This window comes from Amblyraja radiata, chromosome 8 (genome assembly GCF_010909765.2).
Source record: "Amblyraja radiata isolate CabotCenter1 chromosome 8, sAmbRad1.1.pri, whole genome shotgun sequence".
In the NCBI taxonomy this organism is placed as follows: Eukaryota; Metazoa; Chordata; class Chondrichthyes; order Rajiformes; family Rajidae; genus Amblyraja; species Amblyraja radiata.
Genome location: NC_045963.1, coordinates 37,635,300 through 37,659,447, shown reverse-complemented (window position 1 = coordinate 37,659,447; position 24,148 = coordinate 37,635,300). Strand labels below are relative to the sequence as shown.

The following is a 24,148-nucleotide window of genomic DNA, read 5'->3' as shown; positions in this document are numbered from 1 at the left end:
CAACTTGAAACATTTGATATTTTGATACATATAATAAAGAGGAAATTAAGGTATAGAAAGATTGGAAAGATCACACCAAAGAATAAATGAGTTATGAATCTAACAAAGAACTATTCTTTTATTCTGACCTTTATTCTTTCTCACAAAGGTCTGATGCAAGCCTCATTTAACAAAGCGCCGATTCTAAAAATAATACATTGACCTTTCCCCGCATTTACGCACAGATTTGTGTGCTTTCTTACCCTATCAATTCTTATCATGGCAGTTGGTGCCATTGTTCTGTTCTGAATGTAAATTTGGTGACCATGAATCATTTTGATTGTGTGATTTCAAAGCAGCTGTTTCACATGCACTCAGGGCAACTTTATATTTTGACTTTGCTGGCAACTTTCTCAATGCTGGGAATAATTTATACCAGTCAGTAATCTGCATTTTACTTACATGTTATGGATGAGTGTGGCTGGCAAGTTCAGCCTTGAATCCCCATAACTATTTGTCTTTGGGCTAAGTCTGTTTCTAGGCCACTTCAGAGGCCAGTTCAGGAGTCAACCATGCATGATTGAAGTCACACAAAAGAAGGACGAAGCTGGACAGGGTGCAGTAAAGATTCACAAAGGTGTTGCCCGCTCTGCAAGCTTGAGTTAATAAGGACAGATTAGATATGCTGTTTTCCTTGGTGAAGGAGGCTGAGGGGTGACCTTATGGAGATTTATAAAATTATGAAGGGCATAAGGTGGATGGTCGCAGTCTTTTTTTCTCAGGGTAGAGGAAACTAAAACTAGAAGGCATAGGTTCAAGGTGAGAAGAGAAAGATTTAAAGACTGTGTATATGTGGTCAAAGTAAACACTGGAAGTCTGTGCTGGGACTTCACTATTATGTATCAGGTGGCCAGCCACCACTCTCTGCTTGCTTGCTACCTCTGTACCTTTTTAGAAAAATAAGAAAGTGCCAACCAGGCTGTCATCAAAGTTAATCCAATTTCTCCATGTTTGCCCCATATTCCTATAAACCTTTTCTATCTGTATACATGTCCAAATGCCGTTATTGTACCTGCCTCAACCACTTAGTCTGGTATCTTGTTCCATTTATGCATTGCCCTCTGTGTGAGCAAGTTCATCCAGGTTCCTATTAAATCTTTCCCATCTCTCTTTAGGTCTATGCTCTCTAGTTTGTTTCCATGCTATGTGACTCAATGACAACTCAGAAATGCACCATGTCAAAAGAACAGGCAGGTTTCAAAGGAAAAAAAAAGATTTTTTTGTGGTTGAGTTGAGACTTGTTTTGTGCCAATGGTTAGAAGCAACCTGAAAAGAGTACTGAGGAAACAATGTCATTCGGAAGGTCTCAATTTTGTAAATCAAATGCTGACTGTTTTACAAGATCTGAAATGGTGGTAACTAAGATTGCATAAGTTAGTTTGTAAATGTTCATGTAAATTGTTTATTCACAATATATAACCCAAATAATAGTCATTGAATTATTCTTGTTATAATTCTGAAGACTAGGTGTTAAGCATTTGATGTAAGTCCAGACCATAACAATAATGTCATATTTTAGAGAGCTTTGTTTTGTAGATTGTGCTAAAGCTTGTGACAGATGTGGAACATTTGAGATACAAACATTCCTGAATACTCTTCAGTTTCAAAAAGTAAAACAAATCATTTCCAATGATAAGGTGTTGCCAGATCCCTGCTGCAGGATATCATTTTTCAATAAGTTCTTTCCTGTTTCCTCTTGCAACCAGTCTGGTTTTGTTTAGACAATTCCAGCAGTGTATTTTAATGTATTTTGAACCAGTTAGTTGCCCTGAAAGTGGACCAACAGATTTATCGTGAATGAGTTAACCCCCTAAGATTAAATTTACATATGCGCGCACCCACCCACATAAAATCCAATAAAAGATAAGTAGCTTGAATTGCAATGGAAGATTTTGACCCATAGCTGATCTTTTATTTTATTCTGGCTTTTTTAATTCACGTTGGTTCATATAAAATGAATCTGCAAAATTGCTACAGTGTTATTGGTATCCAAGTTCTAATGATTACAGATCAGCTATATACTCAAGGAGTGAAATGTTCTGTTCATAAAGGAGCAGCTGTTAGAAGTGCACTAAACCACTATTAATGCCTATCTTTTTTTGCGGTCCAAATAGTTGATAAAATAGCAGGGTTTTGTATTTATGTTCTCCTTTCATCATGCTGCTGATCCATAAATGGTGCGATGTATTTATGATTTGAAGGAGGTGTTCACTGCTTCAGGACAATCACCTCTGACCTTTTCTTGTTAAGATTATAAGATAAAACATGTATTGTTCTGCTTGAATGTTGTCCAGATGTTGCTGATTTTTTGGGTATGTTAAGATAAAGTTATTCTGGGTAACATATATCTTCCACAAGTAATTTCCAAGTCAGATTGTTCAGTCAGTGGGGTTTTGTTCAGCGTATCTAATACATTTGTTTTCTGTGCTACGCAGTGATGTTTTTATTGTTTTCAGGAAGATGACCTATCAATAGTATTTTAAGTAATAAAGTTTCTGACCTTTGCCTAAAAAAATTCCATAATAAATTCTGACATTTTAATTAGTCATGTCCTGGTCGACATAATGGTATTGTTGATAATATTACAGTTGTACCAGCTAATTCTTTTCTAACCAAAGTAAAGATTAAACACTTTACCTGTAATAGAACAATATTTTATCTTCTAATTTTATGCAAGTAGTAACTCATGGAAAATTTAAAGATAGATGGCACTATGTTGATGCCCTGACTTTTAACATAATTTCAGTAAACCAGTCTAATTTGTAATTTGGTGAGCTTTGAAGGAACAGTGAAAGTAATAATTTAAGATGAATACACATTTATATCAGTGCAAAATAAAAAATGTTTTTATTGGAAGTTAATTATTCACATGCAATTTCCATGTAATAAAAATATTTAACTATTCACCCCACACTACAGATTAAAATATGACTTCTTAAAGACTGATTTTACAATGAATCCAATTAGTTCAGAAATAAAAGTTATCTTCCTGTTCATAAGATTGCATTGCCCCCAAAATTATTATATTAATGCTGTTAATCTTCATGACATCCACAATTAAGCAAGGTCATGCTTCTAACAGTTTGTATTAATTGACTGAAATTCATTTTGACAATATTTCAGTACATTTTCTAATTATAATTTGATGTGATGTACCTTTTTATTGGTTTACCAAAATCATCCCCTTACATCGTACTAAACGTCATATCCTTCCAGTTTTTACTGGCTTATTCTTAGATGCTACTTTTAAGAAGCGTGCTATCAAATGTAGCTGCTTGATCTTTGTATAGAAATAAAAATTAAATAGATGTAGGACAGGGTAGAAGCATTTTCTTAATAATAATAATAATAATAATAATAATAATAATAATAATAATAAATACTTTATTGATCCCCTCAGGGAAATTCAGATGTCCAGAAGCCCCCAACCAACAAACCCACAGATTCAAAACAAACGCAGACAGAAAATACATAGAATACAATGTGGACACTACCTGAGAGCAATAAATACTTAAAAAGACCAATAATTAACAGTCAAAAATTTAAAATTGCAAAATGCATCCCCCTACAGCCTAGCGGTCCGAATTATAAAATCTAATGGCTGCAGGGGTGAAGGATCTCCTGTCAGTGATGTTTCCTTCATATCCCTTTCTAATTTGCATGATGCTTGGCTAATGTGACTTAAATAACCAGACAGTCTACTTGATTACTTGGAGGAATGAGAGATAGAAGCCTCTTGGGTCATGACATGTTAAAGGGCAGATTTGTTTCATTCAAATTAAAACTGATAATGAGGGGGAAAAAATGGAAACCCCTATTTTAGTACAAAACAGTAGATTGTCATTTTTAATTTTAAGTTTATCGAGATGAATTCTGTTTATCAAAAGAATCTGTTTGCGGATATATAGTTCTGTTACAGGGATTATTTATGCTGGCCTGATGTCCGTGCAGGAGGGGAAATATAATGGTTGGCACAGCCCCCATGCATAAGCAGGGGAGGGGTTGAAAGGGTCTGTACCTGCCAATGTATTGGTCTAAATTTAAGAGAAAATAAATAGACTTAATTCCCATTTTATGCTTCTTCTTGTATTCCTAATTCCTGTCCTTTAAGTAATCTTCTGCAGTAACAACTCTTCTCTGGTGTCAGGAATCCCCAAAAGTTCCATCTTTAGCTCCTTACCTTTGTCCTACTTTACTCGTGTTGTTCCTCAGTGATGTTATACTAAAATCATAAATGAAAACAAAATGCTGAAAATTCTCAGCAGATCAGGCAGTATCGATAGAAGTTGGTTGGTTAAACATTTATGTGACCATGTGCAGCTCTGCTTTACTGTTATCCCACTGGACTGCACTAATACCCCTCTCACTCACATGGTCAATCTGCCATCCCATTCAAAATAAACCAAAGTTTCATCTATCCAAACATTTGCAGGATGGACACCATTTATTTCGATCAGATCAGTAAATCTGTTACCTGGTCATTGGTACAGTATCTTTTCCCAGCCAATATCTTGATTTAAATATTCTCATACATACAATGACCTCCATAATGTTTAGGACAAAGACCCATCATTTATTTATTTGCCTCTGTACTCCACAATTTGAGATTTGTAATAGAAAAAAATCATATGTGGTTAAAGTGCACATTGTCAGATTTTAATAAAGGCCATTTCTATACATTTTGGTTTCACCCTGTAGAAATTACAGCAGTGTTTATACATAGACATTTTAGGGCACCATAATGTTTGGGACACAGCAATGTCATGTAAATGAGAGTAGTCATGTTTAGTATTTTGTTGCATATCCTTTGCATGCAATGACCGCTTGAAGTCTGCGATTCATGGACATCACCATTTGATTGAGTGTCTTCTCTGGTGATGCTCTGCCAGGCCTGTATTGCAGCCATCTTTAACTTATGCTTGTTTTGGGGGCTAGCCCCCTTCAGTTTTCTCTTCAGCATATAAAAGGCATGCTCAATTGGGTTCAGATCGGGTGATTGACTTGGCTACTCAAGAATTGACCATTATTTAACTTTGAAAAACTCCTTTGTTGCTTTCGCAGTATGTTTGAGATCATTGTCTTGCTGTAGAATGAACCGCCGGCCAATGAGTTTTGAGGGATTTGATTGAACTTGAGCAGATAGGATGGGTCTATACACTTCAGAATTCATGATGTTACTACCATCAGCAGATGTATGATCAATGAAGATAAGTGAGCCAGTACCTTCACAGCCATACATGTCCAGGCTATAACACCCCCACCACCGTGTTTCACAGATGAGGTGGTATGCTTTGGATCATGGGCAGTTCCTTCTCTCCGCCTTACTTTGCTCTTGCCATCACTCTGATATAAGTTAATCTTTCTCTCATCTGTCCACAAGACCTTTTTTCCGGACTGTGGTTGCTCTTTTAAGTACTTCTTGGCAAAATACAACCTGGCCATCCTATTTTTGCAGCTAACCAGTGGTTTGCATCTTGCAGTGTAGCCTCTGTATTTCTGTTGTTGAAGTCTTCTGCGGTCAGTGGTCATTGACAAATCCACACTTGACTCCTGAAGAATGTTTCTGATCTGTCGGACAGGTGTTTGGGAATTTGTCTTTATTATAGAGATAATTCTTCTGTCATCGGCTGTGAGGTCTTCCTTGGCCTGCCAGTCCCTTTGTGATTAGTAAGCTCACCAGTGCTGTCTTTCTTCTTAATGATGTTCCAAACAGTTGATTTTGGTAAGCCTAATGGGCCTGTCCCACTTAGGCTATTTTTAGACGACTGTCATAGGTCGCCGAAAAATAGGGCGACTGGACCCCCCTTCAACAAAAAATTTGAAATAGAATCATTACTTTAACAACAACAAAAAAACGGAAGCCAGCACTGGCGACAACCTACGTTAACCTGGCGACAACTACGACAGCATCTACGTCAGGAGAAGTCAAGCTACACTCATTGGCGTCAAAACTACAGTCGCCGACTGTCTCTGAAAATGTTTCAACATGTTGAAAATCCAGTGGCGACCAGAAAGATGCTACGATTCTTTGGGCGACTGAGGAGACTACTCACGACCATACAGGCGACACCCCGGCGACATGTTGCCGGGTGAATCCTGATTGGTTGTGAGTAATCGCCCAAAGAGTCGTACCTTGTTCTGGTCGCCGCTGGATTTTCAACATGTTGAAAATTTTCGGCGACCTGCAACGACCTATGATGGGTGCTGGCAGTCGCTGAAAAAGTCGCGCAAATGAGACAGGCCCATAAGTGGGACAGGCCGTTTAGGTTTGGCTGATGTCTCTAACAGTTTAATTCTTGTTTCTCAGTCTCATAGTGGCTTCTTTGACTTTCATTGGCACACCTTTGGTCCTCATGTTGATAAACAGCAATAAAAGTTTCCAAAGGTGATAGAAAGACTGGAGGAAAGACTAGGTGCTGAGACCTCTCTTATACCTGGATTAAGGATGCAACTAAACACACCTGAGCAATTACAAACACCTGTGATGCCATGTGTCCCAAACAGTATGGTCCCCTGAAAGGGTGGGACTATGTATAAACACAGCTGTAATTTCTACATGGTGAAACCAAAATGTATAAAAATACCCTTTAATAAAATCTGACAATGTGCACTTTAATCACATGTGATTTTTTTCTATTACAAATCTCAAATTGTGGAGTACGGAGGCAAATAAATAAATGATGGATCTTTCCCAAACATTATGTAGGACACGGTACGTTCATGTGCCTCATATCTTCCAAACTCCTGACGTCTTTGGCCCAGACGAACATTACAAACCTTTCAGGTGTCAACTGCTCTACATCGGTGAGACCAAGCGCAGGCTTGGCGATCGCTTCGCCGAACACCTCCGCTCAGTTCGCATTAACCAACCTGATCTCCCGATGGCTCAGCACTTCAACTCCTCCTCCTATTCCGAATCTGACCTTTCTGTCCTGGGCTTCCTCCATGGCCAGAGTGATTCCCACTGCAAATTTGAGGAGCAGCACCTCATATTTTGCTTGGGCAGTTTACACCCCAGCGGTATGAACATTGACTTCTTCAATTTCAGGTAGTTCTTGCTTTCTCCCTCCCTCCCCTTCCCAGACTGATGTCTCTGCCTCTGGAGGCAGAGACATCAGTCTGAAGGAGGGTCTCAACCTGAAACGTCACCTATTCCTTCGTTCCATAGATGCTACCTCACCCGCTGAGTTTCTCTAACATTTCTGTCCACCTTCGATTTTTCCAGGATCTGCAGTTCTTTCCAAAACAAACCTTTCAGTGCTCAGTATTCTGCCAGCTGTGGTTTCTTGCTCCGTTCTTGGGGACCATGCCTTTAGTCAATCTAAACTAAGCTCTGAGGTTTATGCCTGTAAATGAAAAATGCACTAACCACTAATAATGTATAATTAAAGTGCCATTTTGCAATCCCTAAACAGGTACCTCCTTTTCTCAAATAGCATTTTTTGTTTATTGACCCATTCCCCACATGTCAATTTAATGAATATTAAACATGACTTTGACATGTACGCAAACTTATACACATTTTCCAATCTTAATTTATAGCAAAAAAAGTTCTGCATATGATTTTACCTATGTACTTTTAACTCATTCACTTGACGTTCTCTTGGCACCAATTTAAAAAGGTTGTTATCCAATTTCTTGTGCGTGCCTTTGCAAACTAAAGCTAGTTTTCCTGAAATAACGACAAGGGATTTTAGCCTTATGGAAATTAGTCCACAGCAGATAATCAGTTTTTTGTGCCTTCTCTGAGTAAAGTTCATTTAACATATTATAAATGGCCACTCTATCATTGTTAAGCCTTTTGAAATGTCATGATCCAAGATAGCTTTGCTAAAAGAAAAAAAAAGCTATTTGGCTTAATGAGCAGCTAATACCCTGTGCATTGCTTACGGCATGAAACAATGTTTTTCTTCTCCAATTTAAAAGTGATCAAACAGTTTGAAAGCTAACAGGGTTTTTCTGATTTCGAGCAGAGGGAGACATGATCAAGATGTTCATGCGTGGGCGTCCAATCACAATGTACATTCCTTCTGATGTAACGAATTATGATGAGATCAAATCAGAACTGTCATCTGAGAAGCTGAAGCTGGAATGGGTGTATCCTTGTCCTATGGGCTTATACAATGATTAAGAAGATATTGCATGAATGTAGTGGATATATTTTGGGTACCCAAATAATCTTATTATTGTGTGCAAAGACTATATTTTTGTTTAATATGGCCTTAATTGACTGAAAATAGATATGGCTATCGAGGAAGGGACTGTCGTTCTAACATCTATCTCCTCCCAACTGGAGAAGTGGTCTATTTTATTGCATCTATCGTGGTGCTGTACAACATTGAAGAAAGGACTCAAAGGCATTATCTGGGTCATACAGATTGCGTGAAATGGTAAGTTGGTTTATCTCTCAACCAAAATTGAAATAATGCAGATGATGGAAATTGGATCTGAAAATCCTGGGAAATACTCAGTGGTTCAGCCAGCGTCTGCTATGAGAGAGCAGCAATGAGAGAAGGGTGGCAGAGTGGTGAAACTGCTGCCTCACAGCGCCAGAGTGCCGGGTTAGATCCTGACGTCGGGTGCTGTCTGAGTAGAATTTACACGTTCTTACTATGACTGTGTGGGTTTCCTCCAGCTTCTCGGATTTGCTCCCATGTCTCAGTGACGTGCAAGTTTGTAGATTAATTGACCTCCGTGTATTGCCCTAGTATGCAGAGAGTGGATTTGAAAGTGGGATAATGTAGAAATAGTGTGAATTTCAGGTCAAGGTCCTTTCATTAGAACAGGGTGTTGTGATCTGCTGTATTCAGCATTTAAAAAAAATCATTTTTTAAAAATCAGTGGTTAAATGCCCATTGGATGAGAGTAAATTATTAAACATCTGTTTGTTTATGATTGAGGTTTGACAGATTTTATATAAAATTATTCAAAAGTTTGGCTGATTTTGCTTTTGTTATCTAAGATGAAAATTAAAATTAATCTCTGAAATAAGCATTTTAGAGCATTTCAAATGTATTGGGTGTCATTTAGCAAGACTGTATGTGGAGAGCATTATGGTTTTGGTTTAATTGGAGGTATTGTCTAAATATATATCCTAAAACGTGATCTGTAGTTAAAACTTGTTTAAATATTTTAATACTGTTTTGGTCATTTTGTTGCAGCCTTGCCGTTCATCCAGACAAAATCAAGATCGCAACAGGACAGATAGCTGGTGTAGACAAGGATGGAAGAGTAAGTTATCGAATACTTCAAAACTATTGTATCAAATGTAATACTGTAAAGCCTTGAGTACCGTAAGGATTTTGAAGTATAATGCAAATGATCAAAACAACTTAACATTTGAATTTAAGAAATATAAGCAGTGGTAGACCATAAGGCTATTAATCCTATTGGCCATTTAGTAAGGTCATGGCAAATGTAATGTAAATACGTAGTACACCTGTAATGCAAATGTGATGTAAATGTGTAGTACACCTACATCTACACTTTACATGGTTTTTTTCTGCTGCAATCCAAAGAACTGGGGGAAATCTTCCCACAATATCTACCCTATCAGGTCCTCACATATTATTTTAAGTTTTGATAAAATCAATCCTCAATCTTCTCATCTCCTCATTATTTAGTCCTAATGTTTTGGTCCTTTCTTCTTCTTCTGAGGCTGTGCTCTCTGGTCCTAGACTCTCCCCTAGTTATAACTGATGAACTAATCAGTTTTGTTGCAGACGGAAGGCGCCAGTCTAAATTATGATTATTTATTATGCTGTTCTCGGGATAAAAGGAATTATATGATTATAGGACTAAATATTATGGGAATTCAAACTTTCCATTTACTCAACGTGTCATGCCTCTACTCTAATCATAGTTCCACTTATACTAGAACCGTTATTTATGAAGCCTGGCAAGTCTATTGCCCCTGTTTCTTAACTTACCTTTAATGCAATCTATTGGATTTGCAGCATGAAAATTGGTAAAACAGGATCTGCCATGTTGTATAGGGCACTGGTGAGACAACATCTGGAGTATTGTGTACAGTTTTGGTCTCCTAATCTGAGGAAGGACATCCTTGTGATTGAGGCAGTGCGGAGTAGGTTCACAAGATTGATCCCTGGGATGGCGGGACTGTCATATGAAGAAAGATTGACAAGACTAGGCTTGTGTTCACTGGAGTTTAGAAGGATGAGGGGGATCTTATAGAAACATATAAAATGATAAAAGGACTGGACAAGCTAGATGCTTGAAAAATGTTTCCAATGTTGGGCGAGTCCAGAACCAGGGGCACAGTCTTAGAATAAAGGGGAAGCCATTTAAGACTGAGGTGAGAAAAAACGTTTTCACCCAGAGAATTGTGAATTTGTGGAATTCCCTGCCACAGAGGGCAGGGGAGGCCAAGTCACTGGATGGATTTAAGAGAGAGTTAGATGGAGCTATATGGGCTAGTGGAATCGAGGGATATGGGGAGAAGGCAGGCACAGGTTATTGATAGGGGACAATCTGCCATGATCACAACGAAGGGCCGATGGCCTCCTCCTACACCTATTTTCTATGTTTCTATGTCTTATTAATTTGGTTCTTAAATGTACCCTCATTGTGTGTACATTTCTCAGAAAAATAACTGCAACTCTCCTTTTCTAATAGCATCTCTAAATGTTTGCTTTTTTTTTCACCAGGCCGATTAATTTTAGTTTTGGAAACATTAGAGAGCTACAGCACGGAAGTAGACACTTCAGTCCTTTGAGCCTAAGATGACCATCAGAGATCCAATTACACTAGACCTACAGCAGCCCATTTTATTCTCCTCATGTTCTAACTATCTATTCCCTCCACCACCCAACCAAATGTTACCACTCAAATAAACATAAGGACAAGTTATAATGGACAAAAGGCCTACCAGTCAGGGGTGTGTTGGTAGAAACCAGAGGGCCTGGAGGAAACCCTAATGATCACACAGAGAAGAAGCCACACAACTGAGCAGCAAAAGCTCCATTATGCTAACGTGCCACCCTTTCTTGCATCCAATCTGTTACTTCTCCATCGAACGGTCAAGATTGCATGTCATAATTTAGTATTAAAAAATATCTCTGAAATTGTTTTTATTGCCCTTGAGCAATCTTGTCCAAGATCACCTAACACACAGTCAGGGATTGAGTTTGTATATGATTCATCTACTCACTGGATAGACTTGCTGAGCTATTAGAGGAGCAACATAATATTTTTAAGAGATTATTTCTGGGATTCACGTAACTTAAAGATATGGTGGGTTTGGAGTGTTTTCAAATATATATATTATCAAAGCAATTGTTTATGTAATGCTCTTCCTTTCAAAACACAAGCATAATTATTTAAATTCAGTCCTTACAGCCTCATGTACGTGTATGGGACTCAGTTAGCCTTGCAACACTACAGATAATTGGTCTAGGAACTTTTGAACGAGGAGTTGGTTCATTGGCCTTCTCAAAAGCTGTAAGTATGAAAGCAAAGTTACTCTTTTAATAAATTACTGCAGCATGTTACCATTGTCAATTGCTCTGAAGTTAAATTGCTTTTGCTTTGAATATTTGCTGATTAGAATGTAAGAACATAAGAAAATAGGAGCAGGAATAGGTCACTTGGCCTCTTAAGCCTACTTGCATTAAATATGATCATGCCGGCACAGTGGTGCAGCAGTAGAGTTGCTGCCTTACAGCACCAGAGACCCGGGTTTGATCCTAACTATAGGTGCTGTCTGTCTGTTTGTATGTTCTCTCTGTGAGCTCGTGAGTTTTCTACGGGTGCCCCGGTTTCCTCTCACACTCCAAAGATGTACAAGTTTGTAGGTTAATTGGCCTCTGCAAAGTTGTAAATCGCTGGTTGTTGAGGACTCAGTGGGCCGAAGGGCCTGTTTACGTGCTGTATCTTGAAAGTCTAAATGCCTTATCTGCCCAGGCCGCATCTCCTCTTCTATGCCGGTTCTCCACAGCCCTCAATTCCCTGAACTTTCCAAAAATGATCTGCTTCCTCTTTAACTAATCTAGCCTCTAGACCCCTCTGGAATAGAGAATTCCAGATTCACCACCTCTGAGAATTAACCATGTTGCTCTGTTATTTTTCTTAATATGCTTAATCTTGTCATGATTGTCATATCTCATAAGATGATAATCTTGTCAATCTTGTCATAATCTTGTCTCTCACGAGAATCTTATGCTAGTAGAAATATCTCGCCACTTAACCTGGGATAAAAAAATGTTTGAATCTATCCGAGATTAAAAACATTGAATCAATCATAATGTCTTTGGTAGCTCACGACTGTATAACCTGGAGTTAGCTGAACGAATATCTTTTGTACTGCTACCATTTGATTTCAGTTTTAATTCAGAACGCCAATTCATGCATTGTAACTTTTCTTGGCTGACGTTACAGAAGTTGTTACTTTATAAAATATGATGACTTGTATCTCATGATGAATGCACATTTTTGTTTCCCGTGATTTGAAATTTTGGTTACTTTGGCTTTGAACTAGGTTGTGGAAAATTTGAAACTTTGAGTTTTGCCAGTGATTTATACTTCATAAAGGTTGCTCTGCATTTTCAAAAAATGTAGACTAAGATTTGCAAAAAGTTTCAAAACTGATCCAGCTTTTTCTGCATCACTAATACTTATTTGTTTATGCTCGAGAGCCAGATTTGAAAATGCTTCAGTATGTTCGGAAACTGAAATGTTGTTGCTCTAATTCCTTTCCCTGCTTGAGATCACTTAATGTCACGTGAGAGAGCACGAAATAAAGCCAATGGGTTCAATGGATGTTGAGCCCTACGGAGCAGTCTGATCTGGCGATTTGATTCTGGAACTATGCTGCCATAGCAGCTTCTGACTTTAGGAATGGAGATATCTAAATGAAATCTTCAGTTATTGAAGGAGAAAAACAGCCAAACTTCGGATGGTGATGCAGTGACCCTCCTCCCCACACCCAGACTGATAATTATGCATTTATTGTCAACCATCCTGACAAATTTAAATTTGAAAAAAGGGTTAATCTAAATCAGAATATTTTGGAATTGACAATAAGAATCCCCATCAGTGATTCGTCCCACAACAGTGGTGTCGTCGGTGAACTTGATGATGGAGTTTGCACCATGTCCGGCTACGCAGTCATGAGTATAGAGTGAGTAAAGCAGAGGGCTGAGCATGCAGCCTTGAGGTGCTCCCATGGTGATTGTTATCGAGGATGGCACATTTCCACCAATACGGACAGACTGTGGTCTGTGGATGAGGAAGTCGAGGGTCCAATTGCAGAGGGATGCACAGAGACCCAGATCTGAGAGCTTGGTAACCAGCTTGGAGGGGATGATTGTATTAAATGCCGAGCTGTGGTCAATGATTAACAGCCTGACATATGAGTTTTTGTTGTCCAAGTGGTCCAGAGTGGAGTGGAGAGCCAGTGAGATCGCATCCACCGTTGATCTGTTCTGGCGGTAAGCGAACTGCAGTGGGTCGAGGTTCTTGTTGAGGTCGCAGTTGATATGCGCCATAATCAACCTCTCAAAGCACTTCATCACCACCGGCGTTAGTGCCACTGGTCGATAGTCATTGAGGCACGTCACCTTGCTCTTCTTGGGCATCGGTATTATTGATGCCCTTTTAAAGCAGGTGGGAACCTCGGATCTCAGAAGTGAGGGGTTGAAAATGCCCGTAAAAACTCCAGCCAGTTGGTCCGCACAGGTTATTAGAACACGACCGGGTGTGCCATCAGGTCCAGGCGCTTTCCGAGGGTTCACCCCCCTGAAGGATCTTCTGACGTCGGCCTCTGTGACTGTGACTGAAATACCATCACGGCGAATTGGGGCTCGGGAAGGCACATCAGTGTTCTCCCTATTAAAGCTTGCATAAAACGCATTGAGCTCGTGGTCTGATTAGTGGTCTGATTAATGCCGATGGTCTGATTAATGGTCTGATTAATGCCGATGGTCTGATTAGTAAGTTTGCAAACGATTGTCCAGGAATATAGTGGAGCATAGATCATCTGGAAAAATGGGTGGAGCAAAAGCAGTTGGAATTTAATCCAGACAAGTGTGACGTAATGCACTTTGGGAACACATATTCTGGTAGGACATGAAGAGTAACTGGCAGAAACTTTAGGATCGTTAATGAATAGCAGGGCTGTAGGATGCAAGGATATAGCTCACTGCATATGGTGACACGTAGATAGGGTAGAAAAAAAGGCATTTGGAATGCTTGCCTTCACATGCTGGGGCATTGAATGTGAGAGCTAGGATATCATGATGCAGCTGGTTAAAACATATTTGAAGTATATGGTACAGTTTTGGTCATCGCACTCCAGACAGGATGTGATAACAATAAAGAACATGCAGAAGAAATGCACCAGAATGTTGCGTAAGAATAGGCTGCAGATATATCAGCAGAAAATAGATAAATTGGGTTCATTCTCATTGGAATGTAGGAGGCTGGGGGAAATGACCTTACAGAGGTTTATAAAATGATGATGCATATAGATGGGATAGACAGTCAGTCTTTTTAGAATAGCAAGGGTGTCTGGAACCTGAGGACACAGGTTTAAGGTTAGAAGGGAGAAAGTTAAAATCACATTGAGCATGCATGAGGTGGCTGAAAATGACCCATTTCTGTACAGTACGATTCTCCGAATAAATATGTGACGAAGACAAAGATAAAATTCACCACAGCATTATTGTGCGTTGAGTTATTTAAAATATTCTGCTCTAAATATACTTTAAAACTTTATTTAACATGGTTTTGAAGGGTGAAATTGATATTTCTTTTTGTTTACTACTTTAGGATTCAGGAACTTATTTGTGTGTAGTGGATGATTCCAATGAGCACATGCTAACTGTATGGGAGTGGCAGAAAAAATCCAAAATTGCTGAAATAAAGGTATTTTTTTTAGCTGCACAAAGATGAACAATGCATTTATGTTTTCATATTAAAATTTACAAAGTTGTCAGAGTTACTATTCAGGTAGTATCAGTTTGATATCTATGTTAGTTGTAGAAATCAGTGCTACAGTATTGCATTGTCAGAGCGACATTTGAAGCTAAACTAAAAGCATAAACTTGTGTAAACCTCAACAAAAAGTCAGGCAGCACCTGTGGACTTTTCAAGCCTGAGGCCCATCATCAGAGCAGGGCAGGAGTTGCACAGGGAATGACAGGGCCCTGGGGTGTGTTGTAGAACAGAGGACTAGGGTGAAAGGTGCTGACAAATAGAGGGAAGGTGGTAAAGAAAGAGTATGGCACACTTGCTTTCATTAAATGGGGTTTTAAGAGATGGTAACTCATAAAACAACTATATAGGACATTGGTGAGGCCGCACCTGGAATATTGTGTGCGGTTCTGATCACCATACTATAGGAAGGATGTGATTAAGCTAGAGAGGATGTAGAAGAGATTCACAAGGATGTTGCCTTTGACAGGAGAGCTTAAATTATAGAAAGACTCGATAGGTTGGTACTGTGTTCTCTGGAGTGAAAGAGGTTGAGAGTGACATGATTGAGGGTTATGATGTGGGTCTAAACCTAGAGGGCAAGGGTTTAAGGTGAAACGGGAAAGATTTATAGGGGGCCATCTAACACAGAGACAGTCTGCTGGTGGAAGTGAGTGAAACAGGTAGATTTAAGGCATTTAAAAGACATTTGGACAGGTTCATGGATGGAAAAGGCACAGAGGCATGGTCAAATACATGCAGATTGACCTAACTCAGAAAGGTACGTTGGCCAGCATGGATGAGTACGATTGAAGGACCTATTTATGTGCTGAGATGCTGCCTGATCTACAGTGTTTCTCAATTTTTTTGCTATTATTTCCAGCATCTGCAGTTTTTTTTAAGTTTGCATTGTTACCTTAATGGCTCATGCCACTTTTAAAGAAGATATTACTCAATTATCAATTCTCCAAAGCTGAGTTCTTTCCAAAATCATGCCGATTCCTCTACCCTGAAAAGTTAACATAGTCGTCAAAGTTAGTTTGAAAGTTCTAAGTTGTTACGCAGCACAAACACATGCCTTCCCAGAGATAATAATTCTGCTTGGCGACTATGAGGAAAGGTATGCTTTATTTGTATTTGATAATTCATAGAATTAATGTAAAACTTGTTGTTTTGTTTTGGACAGAGTACCAATGAGTCGGTGCTTTCCGCTGATTTTCATCCAACAGACCCCAGCACAATAGTGACATGTGGCAAATCGCATGTCTTTTTCTGGACGTGGAATGGAAATTCTCTTGTAAGAAAGCAGGGGATTTTTGGGGTAAGTTTTCAAATGTCTGAACAGAGCACAAAGGCTGGGCGCCTTATTCCCTCTCCAAGTTTAGAAACAAGAGAACCTTGGAAGGGAAAATGAACAAGAGTCACAGAATATCCCCTCATCATCAAAGATGACTTTCTTCCATGCCAGTTTTGTTATCTAATAATGTGGGAAATGTTGCCTCTTCCAAGTTTGGGCAGGAGGTTCTGATGGGGTGGTGGGTGGGTGAGCCTGTGAGGTGATGGTTCATTTGGTTGCTTCTGAAAGGTTTTTAGGTGCATCTGATGCATGAATTTGAGCTCAATATCATCTCACATCCACCTTCACTGCTTTTCTTCAGGGATGCCTAGAATCTTTGTCTCTAACCTGCTCACATGTTAGAGCTTGAAACAGGCTGAAATGCATTGTTGATTACTACAGACTTCCAATTTGGTAGCAAAAACAGGAAGGCAGATTACTATCTAAATGGCGTCAAGTTGGGAAAAGGGGAAGTACAACGGGATCTGGGGGTCCTTGTACATCAGTCTATGAAAGTAAGCATGCAGGTACAGCAGGCAGTGAAAAAAGCGAATGGCATGTTGGCCTTTATAACAAGAGGAATCGGATATAGGAGCAACGAGGTCCTTCTGCAGTTGTACAGAGCCCTAGTGAGACCACACCTGGAGTATTGTGTGCAGTTTTGGTCCCCTAATTTGAAGAAGGACATTCTTGCTATTGAGGGAGTGCAGCGTAGGTTTACAAGGTTAATTCCTGGGATGGCGGGACTGTCATATGCTGAGAGAATGGAGCAGCTGGGCTTGTACACTCTGGAGATTAGAAGGATGAGAGGGATTCTCATTGAAACATATAAGATTGTTAAGGGCTTGAACACGCTAGAGGCAGGAAACATGTTCCCGATGTTGGGGGAGTCCAGAACCGGGGCCACAGTTTAAGAATAAGGAGTAAACCGTTTAGAACGGAGACAAGGAAACACTTTTTCTCACAGAGAGTGGTGAGTCTGTGGAATTCTCTGCCTCAGAGGGCGGTGGAGGCAGGTTCTCTGGATGCTTTCAAGAGAGAGCTAGATAGGGCTCTTAAAAATAGCGTAGTCAGGGGATATGGGGAGAAGGCAGGAACGGGGTACTGATTGGGGATGATCAGCCATGATCACATTGAATGGCGGTGTTGGCTCGAAGGGCCAAATGGCCTACTCCTGCACCTATTGTCTATTGTCAATCAGGGAAGTATCCTTCTCCCTCTGTCTCCTCTCACTGAACCAAATTTGGATCCAGTTTGCCAGCTTGCCCAGTTTCATTTGCTAAGATACAGTTGAATACTTCCCTGTCTCTTGTAGGACTGTCTACATATGGTCTCAATAAGTATCTTAGGCACACTTAACACATTACACCTGGTAATCAGCTCACATGATAGAGCTTGGAAGATGCTGGTATCCAACCCATCTAAGACACTTGGCAAAACCAGTCAGTTTTGGGAAAGTCTAAATCTTCTACAACTATTACACTAATGTTCTTCCACCTTTCTGCTCTTTGCTCACATATATCTTCCTTTAACTCCTGCTGACTATTGGAAGATCTGTAGTATAACCACGGCAAAAGGACCGCCTATCCCTTATGCTTAAATTCTACCTTTATAAACTTGTTTGATATCCTAAATACTACCATTGTGTTAAAGTAAATACAGTTGCACCTACCAGCTCTTCCACTGTCCTTAATTGTCTGTGCCCTACCTGGTGCTTGATATATCCTCAAGTTTTTTTCTCTGCACTTGTTGCATCCTATAATGTTTCCCACCCGCATGCCCAAATTAATTTAAACCCTCCCGAGTAACCAGAGCAAACAGCCCTGCAAACATATTGGTTCTCTTCCAGTTTAGCTGCTACTTGAACAGGTTGCACTATCTAAAAGCAATCTCAGTGATCTAAGTACCTAATGCTGTCCCTCCTGTACCAACTGTTTAACTATGCGTTCATCCGTCCTATCCTCACTAGCACATGGCAATTGGTAGAACCACGAAGATCAGAACCGTAATGGTCCTGTTTTTTAAAAACATCTGCACAACCCCAAAACTCGTTTTGCTTGTCTACATCCCTCTTTGTACCTAGGTTCTTGTACCAATATGTACTATGGCATCTGGCCGTTTTCCACTCCCCCTCTTCAAAACGTTTTATACCCAAATCCAGACATCCCAATTCCTGACCCTGGTACCAGGGAGGCCACACGCCATTTTGAAGTCTTGCTCTCAGCCAGAGAAACAAATGTTACCCTTACTCATGATTCACCTACCGCTAATGCTCGCCTAAATGTTTCCCTACCCTGTTACAGATAGTCCAGGTATCATAAGCATGTAATATAGAAGGATGTTTGAGATACTTATCTTCAAATGTTCCTTTTCTCAACCAATCAAAGCCTGTGCAGGTGCATTTAAGGCTGTGGTGAATTTTGTCATTGACTGTCTTTGGACAGTGGTTCCAAGATACAGGGAGTGAATCTCTTGGCATGAATCCTCATTGTTGGAGCAGGGACAGGTTTGTGGAAGACCTTGGCCATGTACATGTTGAGTCCAAGGCTGCTTCTCTTGCTTATGTGAACTCATCGACGGTAGCTTGAAGTTCAAAGTAAAATGGAGGAGGGGATGCTGGTGGATGTTAAGGAGATTGTTTATGTGCCTTTAGCTTGATTTTTGTAGTTCTTCATAATACATGGAAACAATGATTCCATTTCCAAGAAGTTGACATCCTCTGGTTTCACATCTACACTAAATCTGAACTTCCCCATGAATGAAACATTTATCGTGTTTCTCTCAGCTTTTGAAAATTCATAGGGGAAAGTTGGAATTGCTTAAATTCCTCAGTAGGGCATGCAAAAAAAGGCTGAATGTACACTTACTTAAAATAATGGGAAGAATGATAGTAAGAGCTGAATATGAGGACGATATCTAGCAAGCAGAGGTGGATAAAGTAATTTTAATTTTGTTTTCAATCTCCAAATCAGAAAGAGGATGGGCTTTCTCGTTTTGCCTATCCCTAACCAAATATTTTTAAAGGAAAATGGGGAAAAAAGTGAAAGGAGTTTATGTACTTCAAGAATGATTTTCATAAACTCTGTGATACAGAAATTTTGAGCAAATTTAACTGAGTTTAACCATCATACAGACGAGCACATTTTCTTTATATGTATCCTAAATACAGTGTCCTCCATAATGTTTGGGACAAAGACCCATCGTTTATTTATTTGCCTCTGTACTCCACAATTTGAGATTTGTAATAGAGAAAAATCACATGTGGTTAAAGCGCACATTGTAAGATTTTATTAAAGGCCATTTTTATTCATTTTGGTTTCACCATGTAGAAATTACAGCTGTGTTTATACATAGCCCCCCCCCCATTTCAGGGCACCGTAATGTTTGGGACACATGGCTTCACAGGCGTTTGTAATTGCTCAGGTGTGTTTAATTGGCTACATAATGCAACTACAAAAGAGCTCTCAGCACCTAGTCTTTCCTCCAGTCTTTTCATCACCTTTGGAAACTTTTATTGCTGTTTATCAATACAAGGACCAAAGTTGTGCCAATAAAAGTCAAAGAAGCCATTATGAGACTGAGAAACAAGCATAAAAATGTTAGAGGCATCAGCCAAACCTTAGACTTACCGAAATCAACTGTTTGGAACATCATTAAGAAGAAAGAGAGCACTGGTGAGCTTACTAATCGCAAAGGGACTGGCAGGCCAAGGAAGACCTCCACAGCTGATGACAGAAGAATTCTCTCTATAATAAAGAAAAATCCCCAAACACCTATCCAACAGATCAGAAACAATCTTCAGGAGTCAGGTGTGGATTTGTCAATGGCCACTGTCCGCAGAAGACTTCAAGAACAGAAATACAGAGGCTACACTGCAAGATGCAAACGACTGGTTAGCTGCAAAATTCACACACACACACACACACACACACACACACACACACACACACACACACACACACACACACGCGGAAAGTGGGGGAGGGCTGTCTGAAATTCACACCCGCGATGAAGAGGATGGTAAAAGGCAACTGCCACAGTGTACGATAAGTCCTTTAGAGAGCGCGGGGAGGGAGAAGGGGGAGGGGAGAAGGAGTGAGACACTTTTAAGAAGTTTAATAAAGTTTAGTGGGCATTTTACCTACCGGTTGGTTTTCCTTGGTCTTGAAAACTCCAATGAGACAATCAAAATGCCTGATTATCGAAGGAGATTGCCTACAGCTGCCCTCTACTGCCTGTAACTAAATATGTGGAAACTTCCCTCGAGCATGAAGAAGAGTTCTAGTGACCTCATAGGACCTCGTGTTGACCATGCTGCGAGTTTAAGTCGAGGGCAAACTCGTCTAAACTCGCAGATTAGGTCGCCGCAGTGGGACAGCCCCTTTACAGTTTGCCAAGAGTACTTAAAAGAACAACCAAGGTTCTGAAAAAATGTCTTGTGGACAGATGAGATGAAGATTAACTTATATCAGAGTGATGGCAAGAGCAAAGTATGAAGGAGAGAAGGAACTGCCCAAGATCCATAGCATACCACCTCATCTGAAACACGGTATCTGGACGTGACATCGAAGGCCGAGAAGCCGAAGCGAAGAAGTGTAAGTCAAGATACTGAACGGAAATGAAGCCGAAAAGCCAAATAATGGAACGTACACAACGCCGAAAAGCCATATAACCGAACGGGCATGACGCCTAAAAGTCAAATAACCCAAAGGGCACGAAGCTGAAAGGATACGAACCCGAACGGACTCCACGCCGAAAGGACAATACGGACATGATGTTGAAAAGCCGCCGAACGGACATGACGTCTCCGGGGACGGGATTTGTCCGAGACCTTGTCAGCGATCGGTCCAGACCCTCACGTCCATCACATCACTGGTGTTGGGGGTGTTATGGCCTGGGCTTGTATGGCACCTGGGCTGAAGGTACTGGCTCACTTATCTTCATTGATGATACAACTGCCGATGATAGTAGCATAATGAATTCTGTATAGACGGTATGGGAGATTACAACCTTCAAGTGGTCTGCCATGTTTCAACCAATGCAATCAACCTGGCGAGAACAATCAAATAAGATCAAATAGAACAAGTTGTCGTACAACTTTAGGCTGTGCACGCCATACGCAAGAAGAAGAAGAAGGTGTACAGATACATCGTATCTGCTCAAGTTCAAACAAATGCCTCAAAACTCATTGGCCGGTTGTTCATTCTACAGCTAGACAATGATCCCAAACATACTGCTAAAGCAACAAAGGAGTTTTTCAAAGCTAAAAAATTGTTAATTCTTGAGTGGCCAAGTCAATCACCCGATCTGAACCCAATTGAGCAAGCCTTTTATACGCTGAAGAGAAAACTGAAGGGGACTAGCCCCCAAAACATTATGGTGCCCTGAAATGGGGGGGGGGGGGGTGGGCTATGTATAAACACTACTGTAATTTCTACATGGTGAAACCAAATTGTATAAAAATGCCTTTATTAAAATCTGACAATGTGCACTGTAACCACATGTGATTTTTTTTCTATTACAAATCTCAAATTGTGGAGTACAGAGGCAAATAAATAAATGAATGATGGGTCTTTATTCCAAATATTATGGAGGGCACTGTATACTCTCATAAATTCAGGAAGCATCATTTTAGACCAAAGCTTCCAGTATTCTTAAACTGAAGAAAGGTATAACTTTGTACACAGTAAGACAATACTGATAGAGGTAGTTCAAAACAAAATTAACATATCTTGCTGATGCCTTGTATTCGCCATGAGAGTGATATATTGGCATAGGTGTAAGATTAACTCGCCAACAGGAAACAGCCTGGAAAAGACAGGCAGATGGAATGTAATGTGAGAAAATGTGAGGTTAACCCCTTCTGTAGAAAGCAAACTTTTTTAGTGGAGTGCACTACAAAAATTGTGGTACAATGAGTTCTGAGGATCCTTGTCATTGAACCACAAATTGTTAGCAAGCAAGTGAAGCGAGTATTTTAGAAAGGCAAGTAATTAGAAATTAAAATGGGATGTTGATATTTAATGCAGGGAGTGTGAAGTATAAAAGTAGGAATGCTTTGATGCAACTTTTACAGGGTGCCAATGAAACTTGGAGTACTACATGTAGATTTGGTTTGTTGCACTGCAGGTGGTGTACTGGTTCAATCTAACTTTCCCCTCTTGCCTGCAGTGCCAGAGAGCATCAGTAAGCAGATGTTGAGGTGGTAGCACAGGTTAATGGAGGAAAACCAGACACAAGTCATTTTTGAAACTTAAAATTAATAGGATTTAAGTAAGAAATTTGGAGAACTAAAAGGGGTCATGAAATATTTTGGGCAACTAGGATTAAGGAGAATTTGAAGGCATTTTTACATATAGGAGTAAGAGAGTAGATAGGGAAAAGAGGTCCATTTACAGCATAAATGAGGAAGGGAGCCAGAATAAGTCAGTGTTGATATTAAATGGATGCTGTTGAATGCCTTGAAAAAGATTAAAGTGGATAAGTCCCCAGGGCATGATACGATATATCCTTAGGTACTGAGAAAGCTAGGAAGGAGTTTGTTGGGGTCTTGACAGAGATCTTTGCATTCTCTTTAGCCATGGCAATGTGGCAGAAGAGTGGAGAAGAGCAACGTTAGTTCCTTTGTTTAAGTAGGGCAACAAGGGAAACCAGAAAATTATTGGCCAGTGAGCCTTACATCTGCAGTAGGAAAATTACTGGAGAAGATTCTTAGCATGGGATTTATTCACATTTGGGAAAGCAAGACCTTATGAGGGATAGTCGGCATGACTTTGTACAGGGGTGTCTGTCTCTCAAATTTGAGGAAGTGATGAAAGTGATTGATGAGGGTAAGGTAGTAAATGTTAACTACACGGATCTTAATAAAGAATAAGACAAGGTCTCTCACGGTAGGCTATTCCAGAAGTTTAAGTCACATGGGGTCCATGGTGAGTTAGTAAATTGGATCCAAAATCTTTGTGGATAGTGGTAGAGGAGTTTTTTTCTAACTCAGTGCTCGGACCTGTTGATTGGAATATATTAATGATTAAGATGAAACTGTGGGTGATCTGATGTTTGCAGATGAAATGAAATTGATGGAGTTGTGGATAGTGAGGAAAGTAGGATACAGCAGGATATAGGTCAATCGGAAATTGGGGAGAAATGACAGATGGAATTTAATCTGGACAATTGTGAGGTGATGCCTTTTGGGAGGTCAAATGCAAGAATTGTACAGTAATTAGAGGCACCCTTTGGAGTATTGATGTACAGAGGGGCCGTGGAGTGCAAGCCCAAAGTTCTTAAATAAGTGAACACAGTGGTAAAGAAGGTGTACAGCATACTTGCCTTTGTCAGTTGGGGGTGTTGTGTGCAGTTCTGGTCACTGCACAATAGCATTGATGTGGAGTGTTTGAAGAGAGTGCAGAAGAGGTTCACCAGGAAGATGCCGGTATTGGAGTGTATTACGTCTTGGGAGAGGCTGGGCAAACACAAATTGTTTACTCTGGAGCAATGGAGAATGTGGAGTGACTTGTTAGAAGTTTATAAAATTAGTCAGACTTTGTGGCAGGGTGGAAATGTTAAATACTAAAATACTAAAGGGCAGAGCTTTAAGGTGGGGGGGGGGGGGGGGGAATTTAAAGGAGAGTTGTGGGGCAAGTTTTTTTTTGATGTAGCTGTCTGGAACCCGCTGCCGCGGAGGGTGATGTAAGTAGATACGTTTGCAATGTTTAAGAACTTTCAACCAGACACATGAACAAGCATGGAATACAGGGATATACGGATCATGTGCAGGCAGATGGGATTAGTTTAGGTTGACATACAATACAATACAATACAATACAATACAATTCAATTTATTGT

At 40.0% G+C, this 24,148-nt stretch overlaps 1 protein-coding gene across 8 annotated transcripts in view; it reads left to right on the top strand.

The window, feature by feature from the left end:
- eml4 (EMAP like 4) overlaps positions 1-24,148 on the top strand; it is a 180,010-nt gene that overhangs the window by 114,454 nt on the left and 41,408 nt on the right. For all 8 annotated transcript variants that reach the window (XM_033025567.1, XM_033025564.1, XM_033025566.1 and 5 more), the window contains 6 exons: positions 8,013-8,136; positions 8,280-8,429; positions 9,201-9,270; positions 11,389-11,499; positions 14,827-14,922; positions 16,157-16,291. In XM_033025567.1, coding sequence (XP_032881458.1) covers positions 8,013-8,136; positions 8,280-8,429; positions 9,201-9,270; positions 11,389-11,499; positions 14,827-14,922; positions 16,157-16,291 — 686 coding nt within the window. The remainder of the gene's footprint in view (positions 1-8,012; positions 8,137-8,279; positions 8,430-9,200; positions 9,271-11,388; positions 11,500-14,826; positions 14,923-16,156; positions 16,292-24,148) is intronic.